We start from the raw sequence: 20,924 nt of genomic DNA on the forward strand, positions 1-20,924 counted from the left end.
AGACAGGAAGGAAGGAGGACGGTAGCGTGCCCCTCTTTGTGTTGTAGAAGAGCTACAGGGCTTTAGAGCAGAGGACCTGACTCCTTGTTTTAATGTCAAAGTATTTGACAACACTCAGTGACCTTGTTTTAGATAATGTACACACACAACTGTTCATCTATAGAGACGGACTTCTCTCACATGGTAATTTTTGTTTTTGTCAGAAGCTGTGAGGCCCCTTGAGATGGCAGTGGTTTGTCTGTATTGAGCAGGCTAATGACACAGCAGCCACAGGGGGAAAAGCACATTCAGAGAAGCATATCTGTTTGCATTTGTGTTTATTAGTGTGATAGCGCTACTTCCCGTTTATCTGAAGTCACAGAGTGTAAAGGGCTAATTTTTAACTTGCATTATGGTTTGTTTTCGTTATATAACGTTCAAATTGTGTATATCTTTGATACCTTACTGATATCAACAAAAAATATTTTTTCCCTGTTTTTAAAAATTCATAGCTAAAGACTGTTTAGCGATGGAGTAACAAGGGAGAACTCGGCTAACATGTTTTTTTTCATGACAAAACTGTTAATTTTGGAGTCATTTTTCAAAGCTAAAAATATGCCGAAAATATTAAAGGAAAATTAAATCATTGATGAATCCCAATCATTAGTCCGGTGAAACAGGTTAATTATTTAATTTGCTTTACATGTGTTGTGTAACTGTATTGTGCACCTAAACCACAGTAGTTAAATCTACAAGAAGTCCCACATCTAAACATAACAATTCACACTACCTGGCTTCATGTTACAAAGTAACCCTGCGGGTAACATCTGCTTGTTATGGTTCTTGTAAGGTCACTGTTTTAACATTATGTGAATCCTGTAGATCTCACTTGCTTGTGACGTTTTTGCAAAACTTTGGCAAGGTTCTTGCATATCCAACTGGTTACCAAGATTTGTGTCAGATTTGGCTGACAGCATCATGTATGATTCTAGGTATGCCGTTGTATTCTCAAGCATTGCCTGGTGCTCTCAACACCTGGTGCTTTGCTCTTTCTGTCTCCAGTTTATAGTGTGGTGGAAACCACCACCTCTGACTGACACTATCAAAACGTTTATAACTGCAGTGCTTTCTTTATTGCCTCTAGTCTCTCGTCTGACTGTTCAGTGATGCTTTGAGAACACAAAGCATCACTGAACTAATTAATTGCATTTTAATTAGTGCATAATTAATTAGGTGGATTAAATGGGTTTTAATGTAAGGTAAATGTGAAGTATGGCAAAGTACTTTTATTCTGCGGTTTCATTCTAGTTCTGCGGATATTTTCTCAGCTGTCTCTGTGAAACACATTCTGTTGTATAACAGCTCCTTGTAAGTCTTTTTATGTGAGTTATGCTCATGTTTTACAGTAAGTTATAACCTGCTTTCACAATGAATGTAAATTTTAAATGATCTAGGCATTAATGCGATCTGTCTGTCCTTATTTAAGTAGATGTGAGCTGTACTTGCATGCCTATGGTCTACATGGGGATTTTACCATAATAGTTGCTGGGTGAACAGACTTGCCTTAAATAAACTTTGAACATTAACTTGGTTTAGCCATACTTTGTGTTTTTGCTGTATCTGTGAAAAAGGGAGTATCATCATGCAGCAGAGCACGCCAGCTGCCCTAATGAGCATAGAAAGAGATAGAGCGAAGAAGAGGAGGATATAGAGGGAATACAGAGTGATCCATTCATTCACACAGTGTGCCGACATGTATCCGGCCAGCAGCAGGTGGTGGCTAGAACTTCTCTCTCGCTCACTTTCTCTCTCACTTGTCATCAAACTCACAGTTGCTTATCCTGGCTTTCCGAAGTTTGGTGCACACTGTATGTTTTTGTCCACAATTTTGTTTGACTCTACAGATTGATTGTTGTGTTAACAAATATTTATTATTAACAATTAATCGTTAATGTTTTCTCTCTCGTTCCTTCCAGGTCGGTGACTGCCAGGACTCAACGCCCCATGATGCACAGCATTTGTGACGAGACCACACCCACTTTCAGTGTGTAGAGGAAGTTGCATCGTCAGCATGTCCTCTTACCCTCAGTCAGTGCCTCAGGGTCGGAGGGCTGTGGATGCTCGTCACCTTTCTAGTCCCACCACCCTTCCTCTGCAGCTGAGAGCCCATACGGTATGCTACTGCACTGACTATAAAACAAAATCTTTATTTATCACTAATCTGCAACCTTGGACTTTCTGACCTGTGAGCTAAGAAAAAATGTTATGTTGTAGTAATCTGTATCTTCTATTATACACTAGGGATGCAACAATACCATTTTTTTCTGATCCGATCCAGGCACAGTTTTTTTTAAGTCAGTGTAGAATTTCTAAACTTCTGTGTGTTGACCTGATCGTCACTCTTTTGTGTGTTAAACACAATCTACTAAATATAGACAACTTAATTTTAATGAAAAATAACATGAAAAAATATATCATAGTCTATGACAAAAATACTATTATAAACTAGATTAGTGGATAATTTAGAAACAAAAGTTATTCTAGAAAAATTGCACAATTTTATAAAATCTAAACATTTAGTGAAATAAAATAATTTAGTGGGGAACAAATAAAAGTGAATAAGTGAAGGACTAAATCTGGTAAAATGTTATACATTGCTCTTTCTATTGTTGTAAAATACATGAATGAAAACAAGTAAATGTATTTATTTATGAATATAAACTATAAAATTTAAAGTAATTTCATTTAAATGTATAGCACAGTAATGAAGGCAGTAACATATGATAGATAGAAGTCCGTTCTCGTCTGACCGATCTCCGATCCGGCAGAAAATGCCAGTATTGGAGCTGATACCGATACTGAGTATCGAATCGATGCATCCCTATTTATGCACCTTACTAAACATGCACACTCCTCTATTGTGATGTACATTATAGATCTGATCATTGACCAGAAATTAGTAACAAAGGACTGTCTTGCGTTACTGAAGATTATCATGTAAAATTTGACCCTCAGCCATCATCTTCATCCAGCATAGATTACTTTCTGGTTTTATTAACCACACAGAAAATCTAAATCAGTGGCACTCAAGTAGTGCTGGGCGGTATAACGGTTCATACCGAATACCGGTGTTTATTTTTGTGATATGAATTTTTAAAATACCGCAATACGGTAAACACAATCTACTAAAGATTGTGACTTTAGCACTAGATTTGGCAACTTTCAGACCCTTTTAGTGGCTTTTTTCCATAGAATATTCATACTGACAAACCTAGCGACTTTTTTGGATAAACCTTAGCTATGGTTCAGTTGGAAGATTTCACCAGTGCTGTCCCGCGAACGCGAGGTCTGACTTTCCCGGAGAAGTGTCACCTCTCTCGGCATCGACTGAGTGTCGCTTAAACAACGTTCGGAATGCGACACTGTTTTCAGGTCCCTTTTCACTGTTGCACTGTGGTGAGGGAACAGCTGTATGCGTTACTAATAGGGCTGTGTATCACAAGCAAAGTCACGATACGATACATATCACGATACATAGGCCGCGATACGATACATACACGATACATGACTGCACTGAATTTCACCTCAGCAGAATTTAGAAAAACAGCTTTTTATTAAACACTGCTTACTATAGTGCCATTTCTAACTATTGGCAGAGCAGGCAGTTGACCTCTGCATTATGAAGGGCCTCCATAACTGTACCACAGTACAATATAGGTAATGGCATATGTTTCATGTTTACATTGGGCACTCCCCACCAGGTACAATATTTTGATTGTTTGCATCTTGTTTTTAAGCCCATAAATAATAATGTACTCGTTCTAATAGATTTATATTGTAATGTACTCACTGTAATATATTGAAAAAAATAATTTACATTGCTCTTAGGTTATCATTGCACAAATTAACACTCTACAATTAAAAAAAAAAAAAATTAGATGAGTTCTAAACTATTGCGCTGTCTTCACTGTATCTAACGCACATTTATAGCTGATTGATACTTGACGCATCCGCAAGTTCGCTTAGGTGCGCGTGGCAAATATGACATCATCGCGGTGTTGCCAGAAGTTCGCTTTGAGTGTACGCGACATCGTTTCGCTTGGCGGTGTGCACATTTTTTGTAACTTTCTGTGCTGCTCCGCTTCCGAAAATGCACGAGTTCAAAGCGACTCTAGCCGAACATGCACGTCTGTGCCAGCATTTGTGTGACACATAAGCAGTTTGATGTTAAGTGCAGTCACTCACACAGATCACATTGCGGCCGAATTCAGACATTCAGGAACAAACCTTTTAGCACTGCCCCGCAGTTTTATCAACTAAATAGCTTAATCGCTCAAGAGCTACATTATCTTTCTCAACAAGGAGCTGGTAACATCATTGTTTCTAAAGGAATTAAAGCCACAGCTTTACTGTTAATAGAGAAACGCGGCAAAATGGTGGTAATTCATACATACACAGCGCCGCTCTCTCTCTCTCTCTCTCTCTCTCTCTCTCTCTCTCTCTGTGTGTCATAAACTAACAGTTGATGAATTACACTTTTCTGAGAATAGAATATTGAAGTGGAGATCACTAAACTGTAAGCTAATTGGTGTTTTCAGAAAGCAAGCGCGTTTATCCACAGTGGAGAGAGAGCACGTGTGCACATGGTTGCCAGGTTGACAAAGATAAGTAACACACTTAGCAGATAATTCCATATTGCGCAAGTGTAAAGCTCTGTTTTGGGGATTACGTCTCTTTATATCAGGCAACCCAGTTGTGTTCCTCTGCGGCCAGATTAAACCTTGTTGTAGGCTATATATGCTCTATTCATTCTTTTTTAGAAACCTCACACTTTTCTATTCAATTTTAAACAAATTAAGCACGGTCCACTGCTGCACACGTGCCACAATATCGATACAGTGCCAGCTGTATCGATACTCGTATCGTCAAATCTCTGTGACGATACATCGTCGTATCGATATTTTGAACACAGCACTACTGCCCCCTGCCATCAGCTCCCGCATCTCACACACACGAGCGTGAATTTAGCACTAGATTTAGCAACTTTCAGACCCTTTTAGTTGCTTTTTTCCATAGAATATTCATACTGACAAACCTAGCGACATTTTTGGATAAACCTTAGCTATGGTTCAGTTGGAAGATTTCGCCATTGCTGTCCCGCGAACGTGAGGTCTGACTTTCCCGGAGAAGTGTCACCTCTCTCGGCGTCTGTTCTGTGCAGTGAGCGGCAGAGAAGTACCGCAGCCGACTCGTCAATAAATCAGTACAAAACAGCGTTTCCTAGCACCTGTCGCTTACTGATTGTTTGGAATTATAAATATGAGCGTAGTTTGTCTGTTAATATCACATGCACTTTTTTGTTTGTTACTCAGACGCAGGCAGTGCGCTGCATGAGACCATAAAGTAATATAGTCAAAACAACGGCATACCTGCTCTTTAGTGTAGATGCATGTTGATTTTATCAGACGATTATAAATGAGTGACTCCTGGTTAACATGTATTAAAAGGGGTTGTGTTTAGTCACTATTTAGTGTGGTATTTTTTGACAATATTCACTCATCAGGACAGTAAAATAGGGCATTCTAAGTCAGTATAATGCAGTATTTCCTCTCTCAATCAGTAGAAAATATGGTTAACACCCGGTCATGCATGAAAAAAAAAATACCGTGATGTACCGTGAAACCGGTATAATTTTGAAAAATACTGTGATATAAAGCCTAGCCAGTTCATCCTCCAAACCTTTGTTCATGTTGGAATATGTCCTTTGTCTGACACAAAGCAGATGTTCATGTTTTCCTGTACCATTTGATGTCAAAAATTTGGTAATCCTAATATTGGTGTTAGTAGAACTTAGCCTAAACTAGCAATATAACTAGTAACTGTGTAACACTTCAAAGTTTGAGACTCCCGATTTAAGTTAATTTTCGTGGATGGATTACTTTCCAGAGTAGGTGCACGACTGATATGACGTGAACCGTTTCGTGCAAAAAGTGAGACTTTTAGCTGCAACTAAAGGTCTGTATAATATCTATAAGCTTTGGTATGAGTTCCAAAGATTTAGGCTAATTGCACTCAGCATTTAGCACTGATCTCAAACATCTGCATTTTATCTGGGATAGTATAATTTGTTATATTTCAGTAGTCACATTCTTCATACAATCTCATTATGTGAAATGTCATGTGTTTATTTCAGGATGTTGGTGGACTGGTGGACTACCATCCTCACGCTCGGGACTATGGTTCCCATCTGTCCCATGGATCCCTGGCCCAGCCTCACCGCCGCAGACCATCCCTTCTCTCTGAATTTCAGCCAGGCAGTGAAAGGTACAAAACATGCACACGAACAGACAATATATTGTGGCTCCCAGAGCTGCCTTGCACCGAGATCTTGTCTATTCAATCCTGTCCATTTATGTCCTTCAGGCTAGCTGCCCATTTTGCCCACAATCTATTGTTGAGCCTTTCAAAATTATGGCAGAAGGCTGTGACAGCAATGGTCAACATTGAAGGAAACTATCACTCTCTTTTAAGTTGCTGCTTTAGGGAAGCATTTATTAGGCCTGGACATACAGCGGTTAAAATAAATATTGAATACGTCACCATTGTTCTCAGTAAATATATTTCTAAAGGTGCTGTTGACATAAAATTTTCACCAGATGTCGGTAACAACCCAAGTAATCCATACATACAAAGAAAACAAATTAAGAAATTAAGTTCTGTGTAATAAAGTGGAATGACCCAGAGAAAAAGTATTGAACGCATGAAGGGAGGTGCAAAAAGGCATTAAAAGCCAAGACACCAGCAGAAATCTATCAAGTAATTAGAAAGCAATCTTGCCCCTAGTCAGTGGAAATTAATATTAGTTGGTTCAGTCCCAGCTGATGGCCTATAAAAAGGTGTCTCATTACCAACGTGTCACACAAGAAACATTTCATGATCAATTCCTCAAGACTGTTGCAACCTTATTGTTGCAAAATATACTGATCGCATTGGGTACAGAATAGGGCTGAAGCTATCGAATATTTTAGTAATCGAGTATTCTACCGAAAATTCCATCGATTAATCAAGTAATTGGATAAAAACTTTTTCTTTTTTACTAAATATACAAGAGAAAATAAGACTGATTTCTTAAAATGAACAATTAATTTGTTTCCTTTTTAGAAAAAAGGAAAATTTTTATTGCTGAAATTGCATACATTAATAACTGTGAAAACTAAACCCATTTAGTGCATTTAATTGCCATATTACATTCAAAATGCAAATACAAATATATAACAATATAAAAATCTATTTCAAATTACTTTAAAAAAGGTAAACAGTACAACCAAAAACTAAGACATAAATCAGAATAATAGTAAATAATAAAACCTAAACATTGTGCAACTTAACTTTCAAGTTTCAGCCTAACTACAGCTCAGGCATGACATAAGCCTTTACTGGCTTCTTAGAAGGCTTTTAGGTGTTATAATAATTATAGCTATGATTAAAGAAAATGACAGTTATAAAGTTATGTTTTATTTTCTCTCAACTAATGTTTTATTGTTATTTATTTTTAAAAAAGCCTTATGAAATGTTTCCTCAGAAATTCTGTGTTGTGTATCTTATCAAATGAAGGCATAAAACAATTTATCTTTAAATTATTGAAAATTAAACTTTTTTTGGCAAACAAATGGGATTTACTATTAAAATTAAAACATGGAAGAAATGTTGTGTGATCATTCCTTAAAAAATAAAGTTTTCATAATTTTAGTAGTAGTATGTTCATTCTGCTGAACAATAGTAATATATTTCTGCTGCAATGTCTTCAAATTAAACCAGACTTTTATTTTGACAGGTTGCCGTGAATACCTTTAAATTTCTGTGTGTATATGATATGTGCTATTTTTTTTAGTTTTACTCAAATGAAACGGTGAAACGCTCATGAAGTGACTCAGAGCAGTTCTGGAGTTGTTCGTGTGTTTATGTCCTCATTGAGACGGCAGACGCTGAAATCACCGCGAGTGTCACGCGCTTCAGTGTGTGTGTGGTATAGGAAAATGTGTGTCTCTGCCATTCATTCATTAATAGAGATATGATCGCGTAATACGAGTTAATGCTCATCAGATTGCGTAAATCAGTGGGAAATGAATAGAAATTGGGATTTTGTGTGAAGAAATATCAAGTAAACATGTATAAAAATATAAAAACCCTGGCAAAGCTATTATTATCAGTGCATTTGAGCAGAGGAATTTGCTATTTGAGCTGGGTGTGCTGAACCTGAAGAGCTGAATGAACACCGGTAAACTGAAGTGCTTTGCGATCAGCTTATTTAACTCAAGGAAACGCATCCTATATGAGATTAATCCGATATGAAACACCGAAACTAAACAACGTTTTATTATAATAGTGTTCTCATTATAATGTTATATAAATGACAATCCCAATCATAGTTATTAATGTTGTGCACTGCTGTTTGAGCTGTCATGCTCTGAGCTAAAGATCACCGGCAATCTGAAGTGCTCTATTATTGCTCTGTTAACTTAACCAAACAAATTCTGTATGAGATAAATTGTGTGTGTATATATATATATATAAGCGATTAGTCAACAGAAGAGACAGACGACTGCACGTGAGTGTCCTGCGTAATACTTGGTTATAGATCTGCTGTTGGAATTATTACTTGTTGCTAGGAAGGAATATTTCGTTTTCTGCCTATTTCTACGTTATATTTTTGTTTGCGTTTGTATTTTTGATTGCACTTTCTGGTAATTATAATAATTGCCCTCGGCTAAGAAGGAACGTGTGTAATTTAATTGCTCCCTTCCTGCGTTTAAGTGTGAACTGTAGTTTCGATTGGAGGAATTGCCCTGCTATAGACTATTGGCTGTGCTAATTAGAAGGCGGCCACAGCGACTGTAGAGTATTTAAACTGCTTGGTCACTGTCATAACTTGGGTCAAGCGATTAGTCAACAGAAGAGACAGTCGTCTGCACGCACGTGAGTGTCCTGCGTAATACTTGGTTATAGATCTGCTGTTGGAATTATTACTTGCTGCTAAGAAGGAATATTTCGTTTTCTGCCTATTTCTACGTTATATTTTTGTTTGCGTTACTCCCTCCAAAGATTTTCTATGGGGTTAAGATCTGGAGACTGGCTAGGCCACTCCTTCGTTGCCCGGGCGGTGTGTTTGGTTTCATTGTCATGCTGAAAGACCCAGCCATCCCAGTTTCATCTTCAATGCTCTTGCTGATGGAAGGAGGTTTTCACTCAAAATCTCACGATACATGGCCCCATTCATTAGGGCTGTCAAAAAAACAATTCTAATTAAAAATATTAATCAAATTTAAAATAAAAATCCACATTAAATTTTAGGTGTGCGTTAAGGAGGCAGCCTTATCAGTGGCACACGAGATGCGATGACGATGTAAGTGTCATTGCATTTTAATGTTTTTGTTAGCCTATCCAGTTGAAGCCACTAGATGTGGCGCTGCTGCGTCGTTAATAACCAATATTGTGGGAAAAGAGAACATCATTGCGAAGATGTTGTTTACGTCAAAACTGAAACCAAGCCGTTCACACAGAACGCATATTTTGCACATTTTCTAGAGGGACATCTATCACCGTTGCACTCGCGTCTCGCACAAAAGAGCCGCATGTTTAGAAAGCCATGTAAAATTAATGCAAGTTTAACTTTGAAAAACATATCTTGAGATTTTATGGTGGGCTTTTTCCCCATCCCACTGCAACACTCACTTTTAAAGTCCCCCTGTAGTCAAAAATTGTATCCTTTAAAACTCATCTTTGATCATCAAAATTACATATATAAATGTTTTTTCTTGTGCCCACCCGCCTCTGCTCACTCTAACCCTCCGGCCGTTCCTTCCTGTAGGCCGCCGTGTGAGACACGGTTTCGTTGTGAAAGCGAAACTACTTTGTTTGGCCTTCTTAAAATGGACACAACTAGAAATCAGTGGTTAAGTTGTATTTACAACACTGTTCCAGAACACTTCAACCCAAATATTCAGATGTGTGCAGCACATTTTATAGAGGACTTTTTCCTGATCCTGGTAGAGTAGACCACAATGCCGGCTGTTTTGACTCAAAGACTGTAAGTACGTTTTTTATGTTTAAAGAGTTTTTATATTTTATATATTTAAAGCGAGTTTTTTGGCCAGTGTAGAGTAGGGCTTGTTCTTTGTCATTTCTCCGATCACAAATGCAGACGTGATTTTATGTTTACGCGGCGCGATGCAACGCAACGTGTAAAAAGACAATATAAGTCATTATAATCCATAATTATGTCCCCACTGGATGCAACAAATGCCTCGTTTATAATGGGTTTTCATGTTTTTGAATCATCGCGCCGGCCTGACTGGGCATCATCACAATATGGTGAGGGTCGTAACATTTCCGTCTCACGCTTGAGGTATTCGGCCAAATTACAACGCACTGGATAGCTGGCCAATCACAACACACCTCGCATTTTGAGACCGATGAGCTTTGTAAAAATCGACGTGTTTCAGAAAGGCGGGGCATAGAGAAGAAACAATAATGTACAGTATGTGGAGAATAATGTATTTTTTGAACCAAAACACATTTCATTACACCAAATACACAAAATAATGTTCTTTTTAGCTGCATCATATGACCCCTTTAAATTTACTTACTTGATGATGTTGTGTCCTCAAAATGCCGTGAAGACTCAAATGCAGCCAAGTTTGTGATTCCAAATCGCGCCCGCGATCATACGTGTGTGACGTGCGGATGTCAATGCGGGAGAGGTGCGTCTTGACTCCGGGCTACTTTTACACTGCTGCCGCGGGTTATTATTCAAGTTAGCGGTTCTAAATACAAATAAATAAGCACTAACAGCACATGGCATCTTGAAAATAGGGGGAAATATTAACAGTTAACGAAACATCTACAGAAAAAATATAACTGTTTGATTGGTTATTGAATTGTGACATAGCAAAAAAAAGTTTCAAACCACATTTCTGTGACTGCCTTTGGGAAACTACAGTTTTAACGAGAAAATACTTGTTAAAGCAGATTAAAAACACCACATAAACAAATAAACAACAAACTTAATTTTCATCACAGGGGGACTTCAAATGTAAAAAAGGTACTCTGTGTGATTGGCTTTCAGCCCTATGTATTAAACTATTGCATACATACATGATGCTGTTTTGTTTATAGTTGTTTAAGCAACTTAATTATAATTGTTTATAAACATTATTTTAAACATTATGCACTTTTTTTCACAGATAGTCATGTTATCTTATGCTTTGAAGAAACGTGCATTAGTAATATTTTACTCGATGTGGCCTCATGAGAGAATCCAAAATCTTTTCTTCACCCTAACTGAAATTATGCATAATATTTAAATACAAAATTCTAATTTAGTTTTTCAGCCCTTTTGACAGCCCTAATATGCACACACACACATAATAAACACAGTATTACAGTGTGCTGTTACACAAAAGGTTGTGGATGTGCTCTTCCTATAAAAACAGGCTGAAACATGGGTGCACAACATTATTTTACAGTAATGTTCTCATTATAATTTTATGTAGCCTTGACAGACTTGCCTTTTTCGAAGGGATTACAATCATATTTCAAGCAATTAAAAACCATCATGATGAACCGTGCACATCTGAAATGTTTTGAATGAAGTAGTGCATTATTGCCTTTAATTACTGGCCAAATTTTCTTATTGGGTCGATAACTATAACGGTGAAAATGAACATTTATTGGCCGATACCGATATGGTGGCCAATATATCATGCATCCCTAGTTTGTACCCATCAGAGAAGGAGCCATATTAGCTGTTTGTTTATTTGGTCTACGAGGTCAGCATGAAATTTAAATTCACCTTAAAGTTTTTGTATATTATCAGTCTTATTGTGAACAATTCATCCATGCATATTTCTTTTTTTTTTTATCAATGTTGCCATTAAAATTTTTATTCAAAATATCTTTACTCAATCTTCTGATGAAATGACAGACTTCTCTCTGGTAACCTCTCTCAGATGTACATCACAATACAGAAGAAAAGATCTGTTGCTACTTCCAAGTGTACAAATAAATCCAAGTATACAAATAAGTTTGACTGTATGTGTGTGTGTGTATGTGTGTGTGCACGCTAGGTTAAAAATATCATGTTTTTCCTTTACTCCATGCTGTGATTCTTTTTGCCATGTAAGAAGCACAGTGTTGAATATGTGTGTGGATGTATTGGGAATAGCTGTGTTTCTCCTCAGTCTGAATGTGGTGTGTGTGTGAGCTGAGCTGTATAATCAGAGCCTGGTAGGGTATAGCTGGCTGTTCTCACAGGAGATGGACTAACACCCCCTGAGATACCGAGAGCTGCTGGTAGGATGGATTAACTTGAATACTAAAGTGTTTGTGTGTGGGTAAGGTGTGTATGTCTGCTCTTCCACATCCTTTCCTTCCCCACTGCGGAACTGTCATCTTTCTTTTTTGATGGGCATCCAAGTAAGATGAAAAACCACTAGTGCTTTTAGAATTTCCTAGCATACATAATCAAATGTTCTACCATTGAAAATGCAGCCCTACTTAAAATTGAAAGAATCAAATGCACCTGAGCCAGTTGTAGTCTGTAGTTTTTTGTTTTGGTCTAGTTCTGGCTGTGTAAATTATGGTCTGTTTTTTTTTTAAAGACATAAGCCTTTTGTGTTGTTTTGTGATGACATAAGTGATAGGGGTTGAAAAGATGTTTTGAGGTCTTATCACCTTTTATCCTCTAGAAAGAGAGATAAGGTACAGAGTGAGATTAAAGCAAGATGGATGGAAAGGAAGAGGGTTGGTAATTGTGTGAGTGAAAGACTGACAGAGAGCTGGAATGATGGCGGAAGAGCAGAGACAGAGAACATTACAGCGGTACAGGGGCAAAGTTCGTCTACAGTAGCTCAGACATTCAGCACGCATGATCTGTCCTCAATTCAGATTGAGGTCAGGGGCCAGTTAAACCTCTCTCTCTGTTGCTCTCTGTGTGTGTCTCTCTCTCTCGTTGTGTGTGTGACTCAGTGTATGACAAATCCTGCCTGCAGATCAGATTATCTTGCCACTCACAGAAAGAGAGTGAGCATGGATGAAAGCTGCAGTGTGATGTGATTATGTAAGTGCCAATTGCCTATTGAAATTGGGGGATTTTGGTTAGTGTGTGTTTTCAAGCATTTCCGTATCTTATCGCACATTGTGTTTTGCTAATGTACGTTACCCCTGCTCTGGTTTAGATTAGTTCCACCAGTGAACACATCAGTGCAGAAGAGACAAATGAATGTGAATACACCAGACGCAACACACCTAGGGTTGTAACGATATACCGGTATGGCGGTTTATCACGGTTTGAAGATGCACCGTTATCATTCCGTAAACATTTGCATATCTACGTTTTTTTTTTAAAAATGAATGAAAAAAAAATCACCCGTGCACATGCTACTTATTTCCGCTCGGCTGCTTCACTCTGCATTCACTTGGCTGCTTATCGTTACACGCACGTGCAGCGGAGAAAATGGCAGAGATAATATCTAATCTCTATCCCTGCCGAAAAAGAAGTTAATGTCTGCAGTATGGGAATACTTCGGATATTTAAAAAAACGAACACGGTTCGTCCTTGATGGATCCAATTAGCAAAAAATGTGGACGCAAAGTCGCTGCGAAAGCAGGCAATACATCCAACATCTTCGCTCATATTCGCGGACTAGTGGTTAAACGGATCGTAGTTGATCTGTGACCCGTACGGACCAAGCCCCACGGTTCGGCACGCATGTGATCCGCGGATTAATTGCAAAATTTAACCATAATAGAGTATAAGTTTATCATTTGTTCGTATTTACACAAGCAAGTGAATTTTAAACAATTCCAGAGAGAAAAGGCGAAAGGGAACTCGATTCGTTACTTGCGCGAGGTTCTCTATTCGCACAGCTGCACACACATGAAGCGCGCATATGCGTTTATCAGATGGCGCGAACACCGAACTCAATCATCTTCTGAATCCTGTGAACAGACACATACACACACAATTATGACAAAATACCCATCTCGACCATCATTCAGGTAAACGCAGTCAGTTATGTCTCAAGTGAATGAAAACAGCTGAGAAAGAAATCGGATGTGATGTGTATCAATATATCGGATCCGTGCATCAAGTCTTAAAGGGACAGCGGCCTATAAATACTGATGTTGTCATTAATGATCATCAAACAACAAAACAGCTGTGATAAAAATCGATATTTAATTTACTACCAACTTTATTTTATTTGTAACATATTCTGTTGTATTTATCTATGCTCCGATCCATGGGTCAAAAACCGTAATGTGATCCGAACCGTGAGATTTGAGATCCGTTGAACCACTATCGCGGACACCATCCCTCCGTACAGATAAAGGTGTGTCACATTAATAACAAGTTATAAGTTAAGGCCGTATGATTTCCATGAAGCAGAGGGAATCCGGGTGCAGTCGTGAATATGGAATTTACAGTATAACGAGAATGTCACACAAAACGTAAAATCGGATGGATGGATAAATCGAAAGTAGTTATGATATGTGTCTGTGAATATTAAAGTGCAAAGAGACTGCTATATGAATAATCTGCTTGTTTCTGCATGTCTCTGAGTGGCGCAGTTTTATCTGCTGCATACTGAAGTATGCATACATAAATGGTGTTTTCAGCGTCTAAGATACATAAACATGAACATCAGCAGAGCTGCTCTGAGAGAAAACGTAAATAAACATTTCCTAGTTTTATTTGAGAAAAACCATCATCAAATACACTCTTAAACTCAAAGGTCCGCTACAACCAGTCAAAATAAAAGTTCAATTTAATTTGACATTGACAGAAATATATTTGCGTTGTACAATGTAATTCAAAGTTATAATAACAACAATAATAATATTCTTTATAATAAAATCATTTATTTAAACAACATTGTTTTCAAGGAATATCATGTTTGTCCATGTTTTAACTTTGCCAAAAATAAAAGGAGTAGTAAATTTTCATTTTAAAACATTAATTAAAATGTTAAAGTGTGATATTGATATACATAAGGTGTACAGCTTTATTTTTTATTGTTTTGTTTAATTAATTAATTTTTTCAGAAGGAAGACTTCAATACTTTCATTAAAATGGTTTCAAGTTTGTTGTAATAAAGGATTTGTTCACTCAAATAATGTGTTCTTGTTCTTTTAAGAGTCATTGTTACTGATAAGAATTATTGTTTAATATATACCGTGATAACCGTGAAACCGTGATATTTTCTGGGATGATTATCATACTGTGAAAATCTCATACCGTTACAACCCTAAACACACCAGGGCTTTTCCTATCATTCTGCTGAAATTATTGAGAAGCTCTGCAAAAAAGTTTTTGATATTTCAAAGTAAAATCTATTTGTGATTTATTAGCGAAAGGCACTAAATCTTTATTTCTCTTGTGTGCCTGCTTCAGTCATAGCATGTGACATTAAATTAGATATGTTCTTTTAATTAATCAATATTCTAAAGTTCTGCGGCTAAAACATAAATGGGCTCTTGTATATATTTTGTTTTAGGATTTTGTTGTTCTCAAATACTTTTTAGTTGCAGTCACATTAGTGAAACTTTGTAGGGAATTGTAAGGTCCATTGTCATAAATCACTCACAGAGAAGTCACTTTCAAACCAAGCAGCATTCTGTTGGTAAATGCATTGAATCCATGTGACCATTTCAGAATCTCTTGAAATTACTGGATTTTGCCTGTGAAAATTCTCTGAACAATGATGAACGTGACCGCACCTTTGGTCTGATGAAGAAGTCTGAATAATGAATAAGGCACGGTAATAAATGTTACTGATTTGATTTGAACTGATTATTGATTTTGAGTCAATAACAGATCCAGCTTGGCCAGTTACATCTTATTTGCTGTCATTATTTTGTATTATATATGTCTATATGAAAATGTCCATTGGTCAAACCAGTACAGACATCATCCATTAACAAAACCATGTTGATTCAATTTCAACATTTTGATTTAAAGGGATAGTTCACCCAAAAATGAATTGATGTTTATCTGCTTACCCCCAGGGCATCCAAGATGTAGGTGACTTTGTTTCTTCAATAAAACACAAACAAAGATTTTTAACACAAACCGTTGCAGTCTGTCAGTCTTATAATGGAGGTGAATGAAAATCACGGCTTTGAGAGTAAAAAAAAAACCATACACAAACAAAACCAAATTAAATCCTGTGGCTCGTGACGATACATTGATGTGTAAAGACACAAAACGATCGGTCTGTGCAAGAACCCCCCCCAAAGCCATAAGCCTATGGGGAAACACTGATGATAATTAAAAGATGAAACAATAATACTAACCGTGGGGAATTTTATCATGATTTATCGTCAAACCGGTAATCGTTACATCACTAGTGTGCGATTGTATAATAAGTAACATTGTCTGATGGCTTTTCCTCTCCTTGCATAAAATGCTTTTGTCTGTAGCATTCACATATCATGCTAAATCTCCTGCTCTGTTTCATTGTCTGTGTGGTGTGGAATGGCTCACATGCATGTACATCAGCATTTGTTTGTATAAATCACAGTCAGTGCTGGAGTCTGTGTGTACGGTTTATTTAAGCTGGGTAGACTGTGTAATTAATATGAGGGATACACCCATTTATGTTTTCAACAGTGAACAAACCCACACGTTTAGACACACCCACACACTTTTATTCCCTTGATAGCATATACACAAGCTCTATAGTTTTAAACCTCGGCAAACATTGTCTAGCTTGTCTTGAGAATCTTTATGACTTGATTTCACCTCTGGTTATGTGTTTAATACTTACTGTGTTTAAATGCAAAATATGTGCAGGATATTGTTGATGTATGTTTTCCAAATGTCTAACAGACGAAGTCTGCACTGTGTTTATGCTCTGTGGGCAAAATAATGGGGATGTGTAGATGTAAAGGGGTATAGAGTGCATGTGTGTTTATTTAGTGTGTTCACGTTTGTCTAATCTCTGGCTTTGGCACAGGAAGGGAAGTCTTTTGAAACAGGGTGTGTGTGTGCACATGTGGTTTTAGTGTGATGTGTACTGTTGCCGTTCAGGGTTATTGAGTTCATGTGTGTGTAAATATGTTTGCTCTTGATCAGTCTGAGCTACAGGAAGGCCTTCACAGGCCACCTGATCATACAAAGTACAGCAGCTTGCCCCTATTTGGGCCTCAAACAAAACATGTACAAGTAGACCGGGACGGTTATGAGAAATAAAACCAATGTTTGGGACACTGATAACATGCGTTTGGGTACACAATATGCACCATGAAAAATTATCATATTTTTTCTTACACACTAATGATTTATAATAATAACAGCAACAGATATTTTATTATTATTATGATTATAGATTCATGTTGTGGTCATGTTTCTGTGTTTCAGAGTCACTGATTAGATGGCAGTGCTTTATCTCAGACTATATTGCAGCTATATATGTGTGCGTGTGTGTATATAACAGAAAGGACAGGTGTTTGATGGTAATCGAGAACAAGAGATGGTGTGTATGTGTGATTGATGTGGATAATGTATTCGTGTGAGGGTCAAGCACCTCTCTTTTCCTCTTCTATCTCACACTTTGTCCACCAGCATCAAGGTTAGTTTACTCTTCGCACTCTTGTGTGAAAAGGCTCACTCCTGTACCAAGCACGGCATGGCACTGTTGCCTCCACAGCACTCAAACATTGCAATGGGTACACTCATCTTTGGTCTAAGTGACCTGCACTTATCAAATTATTTGTGATATAATTGCAGAGATCCTGACCTGTCCTGACTGCTCTTGTATTACTGGGTGTTTCATTAGACCCATCCTTAATGGATGTTTAGCACTGGTGTTATATTGGTATGTCTATGTGGTTTCTCAGTCATTCAGGTCATTGTATTGTATCTTGTAGATTTTTTTAGACATGTTTATTTTTCTCTCATTTGTTTAAATAAATGCATCATATGTCAACTCTTTAGGTATGTACAGCATTTCTAAAATCTTGTCAATAGTTAATTGCTATTTGTTGTAACTAGGGCTGGTAATTTAACGCGTTAATTAGATAAATTGTGCTGAAAAATAACGCGTTAAATTTTTTTATGCATTTAATGCACTTGCCCCGCCCCAGACCTATGGTGGGTCATCTGACATTTCGTAAAGTCGATTGATATGAGGCAGGGCAACAACTCACTGCGTGATGGCGCCTAGAGAACGTGGTTAGAAAAAATTCAAGATATGTGGCAAAAATGCCCGTTTGAGTTTTTGGCTCATGTTTACATATAGTTAAGCAATATCACACGAACAATAGGCATATATCACAATAGTGCAATATCACACGAGTGCAAATGTGATACTGATCTTATACAACAGTTCAGTAAGTTAGAAGTTAATATTGTGTTATTTTAGACACAATGTTGTCTGTTTTGCTCAATTTTACCAACGAAAATATAAAGACAAAGCAGAACTGTTAGTCTCTGAGCAACACACAGCGACATTTCATTTCTTAATGCACGTTTTGAACAAATTGGGTGAATCATTTGGGGCGTTGAACCACTGGCCATAGGCGCGTTGGATTTGAAGCGGCGCTCCACAGACCGATCTGTAAATGACATCAAAGTACCGCGAGAGCGATTCAAAAGCATAAGGAGCCGTCTATTCTCGATAACTCTTGCGGTACTTTGATGTCACACACCAATCTGTCTGATGGTGTCATGATCCGCTTCAAGTCGAACAAGCCTAATGATTCAATGGACCATTCATAAAGAATCATTTACTTCACTCCTGAATGAATCAGCCATTTGAACTAATCGAATGAATAAATGACTCGATGACTTAATCATTATTAATATTTCCATAGTAATAATAATAAAATTAATTATTAAAGGTATAGTTCACCCACCCAAAAATGACAATTGTGGCATCATTTACTCACCCTCATGGTCCAAAAGAGTATATGTAATACATTTTATCAAACAAAATATTTCTTGCTGAAGCTACTTTTTGTAATGTCAGTTTGATGCTTTACACAACAATGACTTCAAATTATCTTTTGGGAGTAATTTCTTAGCCAAATTTGTCCACTGTCGTGGTCTTCTAGTGTAACTGCTGTTAAATGTCAGTGTGTAAAAAGACGAAACCGCTTTGTTAACCTTTTAATCCTGACATTCTTTTTGATTAGACTAATGTCTGTCTCTTACCCATAATTCACTTCTCCTCTTGCTCTTTTCTCCCCCTACAGGGGTCAAGAGCCCCACATCCGATATGAACACATTTACCTACAGGACCCCGGCAGCCAATCAGAAGTGGAATACCCTGAGATGAAGCGTCCTCGCTTGGAAATGGGGACAGAGTCTCTTATTCGTCACTCAACTCATCGTCAGCCCCTCACCGTGGGTGGAGCTGAGGACATGGCAAAGGTTTGCAATTTTAAATTATTTCATCATAGATGTTAATACCTAGATGTCATATTTGTAACTATTGCTAGTTAATGCGATATGTTCTCATTTTGGTGGAATAAAGATGCAAGTGAATTGCTAATTACAGTCTGCAACTGGTGGCATTCACACATTTTAACCTTTAATCTCAAATTTAAACTACCATTTAGGAGTGGGCGATACACTGGCAGACACGATTAACCGTTAGAGATTTTGGACTATCGTCTCTATCACAGTGTTGTGCTTAGTGGTCATGAAAACTTTGTTTGGACGTGTTTTCATTGTGGTTTAAAAGCAAGTGACTTCAAGCAATTCATTGAAATGCAGTCAGCAGCAAAAGAGAACTAATTTTGTTCTATATATATGTCAGAGAGGCCCGCGAACGTGAAGACGGTGCTCATAGAACGGCATTATTTTTGTCGCTTTATAGGCTTGAACGGTTAAAGTGCCCCTATTATGCCTTTTCGAATATTACCTTTCATGCATTGTGTCATGTAGCTGTATGTGAACATATCTGCAAAGTTGTGAAGCCGACAGTGCACGATAAATAAAGTTATTGTCTATAAAAAAAAAAAAAAGAGTCCGCTCGCAATCGCCTAAACGAGTTGTCAGGAATTCGAATCTTATTCTGTTACAGCTCTACGTCACGAAGTAACACATTTGCATAATGTCCGCCTGCGTTCTACGTCGCCAACTTGCCCGCCCACAAAGTCAAATTTCTGTGTGGTTAACATGTCGAGAAGACGCTGTATCCTACGCTGTGAGTAAATTTGTTTTATCACATCTTATAATTACCACAAACTTGTTAACAGTTGACACTTACCACTGAGAAACGTCCTGCTCCAGTCGTGCTTGTGAATCAGTCTCTTGTCGATCAGCCAGTTCAACCGTTTCATCAGACTCCGGCTCGAATTGGTAAGGTACAATCGATACCATCTTTTCTATGTATTGACAAGCCTCCAGGGCTGTCATTCCATCATGGCAATGGGTGTTTTGTTTCCGACATGCGCTGTACGCGGTAGACCAATCCAGAGCCAATCTCTCTACGGCTCTGGACCAATCACAAAGGACTGTGCCATCTGACCAATCACAGCAGTGAGGGCTCACGGAAAGGAGGGGTTTAGAGAGACTCATTCTTTGAAATGCTTCGCACAAGTCGTTTGCTAATCATTTAGAAATTAGGTCAAATTAAATCTATTTTTTTTTTTAGAAAACTAACATGTTTTTTGACCTTGCATGCATGTAAACATATTTTAGGAGATTCAAAACAATATTAGCAACCTTAAAAATGGCATAATGGGGCACTTTAAATACACACACTTGTATGTTTCAAAATGCTCGTCTTTGCAAGAATCCCTGTAAACACAATAATTTAGGTATTAGGTAAAAGCAAACAGCTGAGAAAGTGAGAAAGAATAACAGAATATTGGATCCGGGCATCTCTTAAAGTGACAGCAGTCTAATATTCCTGCAGTCTGTCATTCATTCATTCATG

At 37.7% G+C, this 20,924-nt stretch overlaps 1 protein-coding gene across 6 annotated transcripts in view; it reads left to right on the forward strand.

Moving 5' to 3' along the window:
- Positions 1-20,924, forward strand: part of ncor2 (nuclear receptor corepressor 2) — a 147,414-nt gene that overhangs the window by 40,238 nt on the left and 86,252 nt on the right. For all 6 annotated transcript variants that reach the window (XM_016236143.1, XM_016236138.1, XM_016236140.1 and 3 more), the window contains exons 2-4: positions 1,956-2,152; positions 6,173-6,303; positions 19,234-19,411. In XM_016236143.1, coding sequence (XP_016091629.1) covers positions 2,051-2,152; positions 6,173-6,303; positions 19,234-19,411 — 411 coding nt within the window. In that variant the 5' untranslated portion in view covers positions 1,956-2,050. The remainder of the gene's footprint in view (positions 1-1,955; positions 2,153-6,172; positions 6,304-19,233; positions 19,412-20,924) is intronic.

The sequence above is a fragment of the Sinocyclocheilus grahami genome, unplaced genomic scaffold (assembly GCF_001515645.1).
Source record: "Sinocyclocheilus grahami isolate Dianchi unplaced genomic scaffold, SAMN03320097.WGS_v1.1 scaffold482.1, whole genome shotgun sequence".
Taxonomy (NCBI): Eukaryota; Metazoa; Chordata; class Actinopteri; order Cypriniformes; family Cyprinidae; genus Sinocyclocheilus; species Sinocyclocheilus grahami.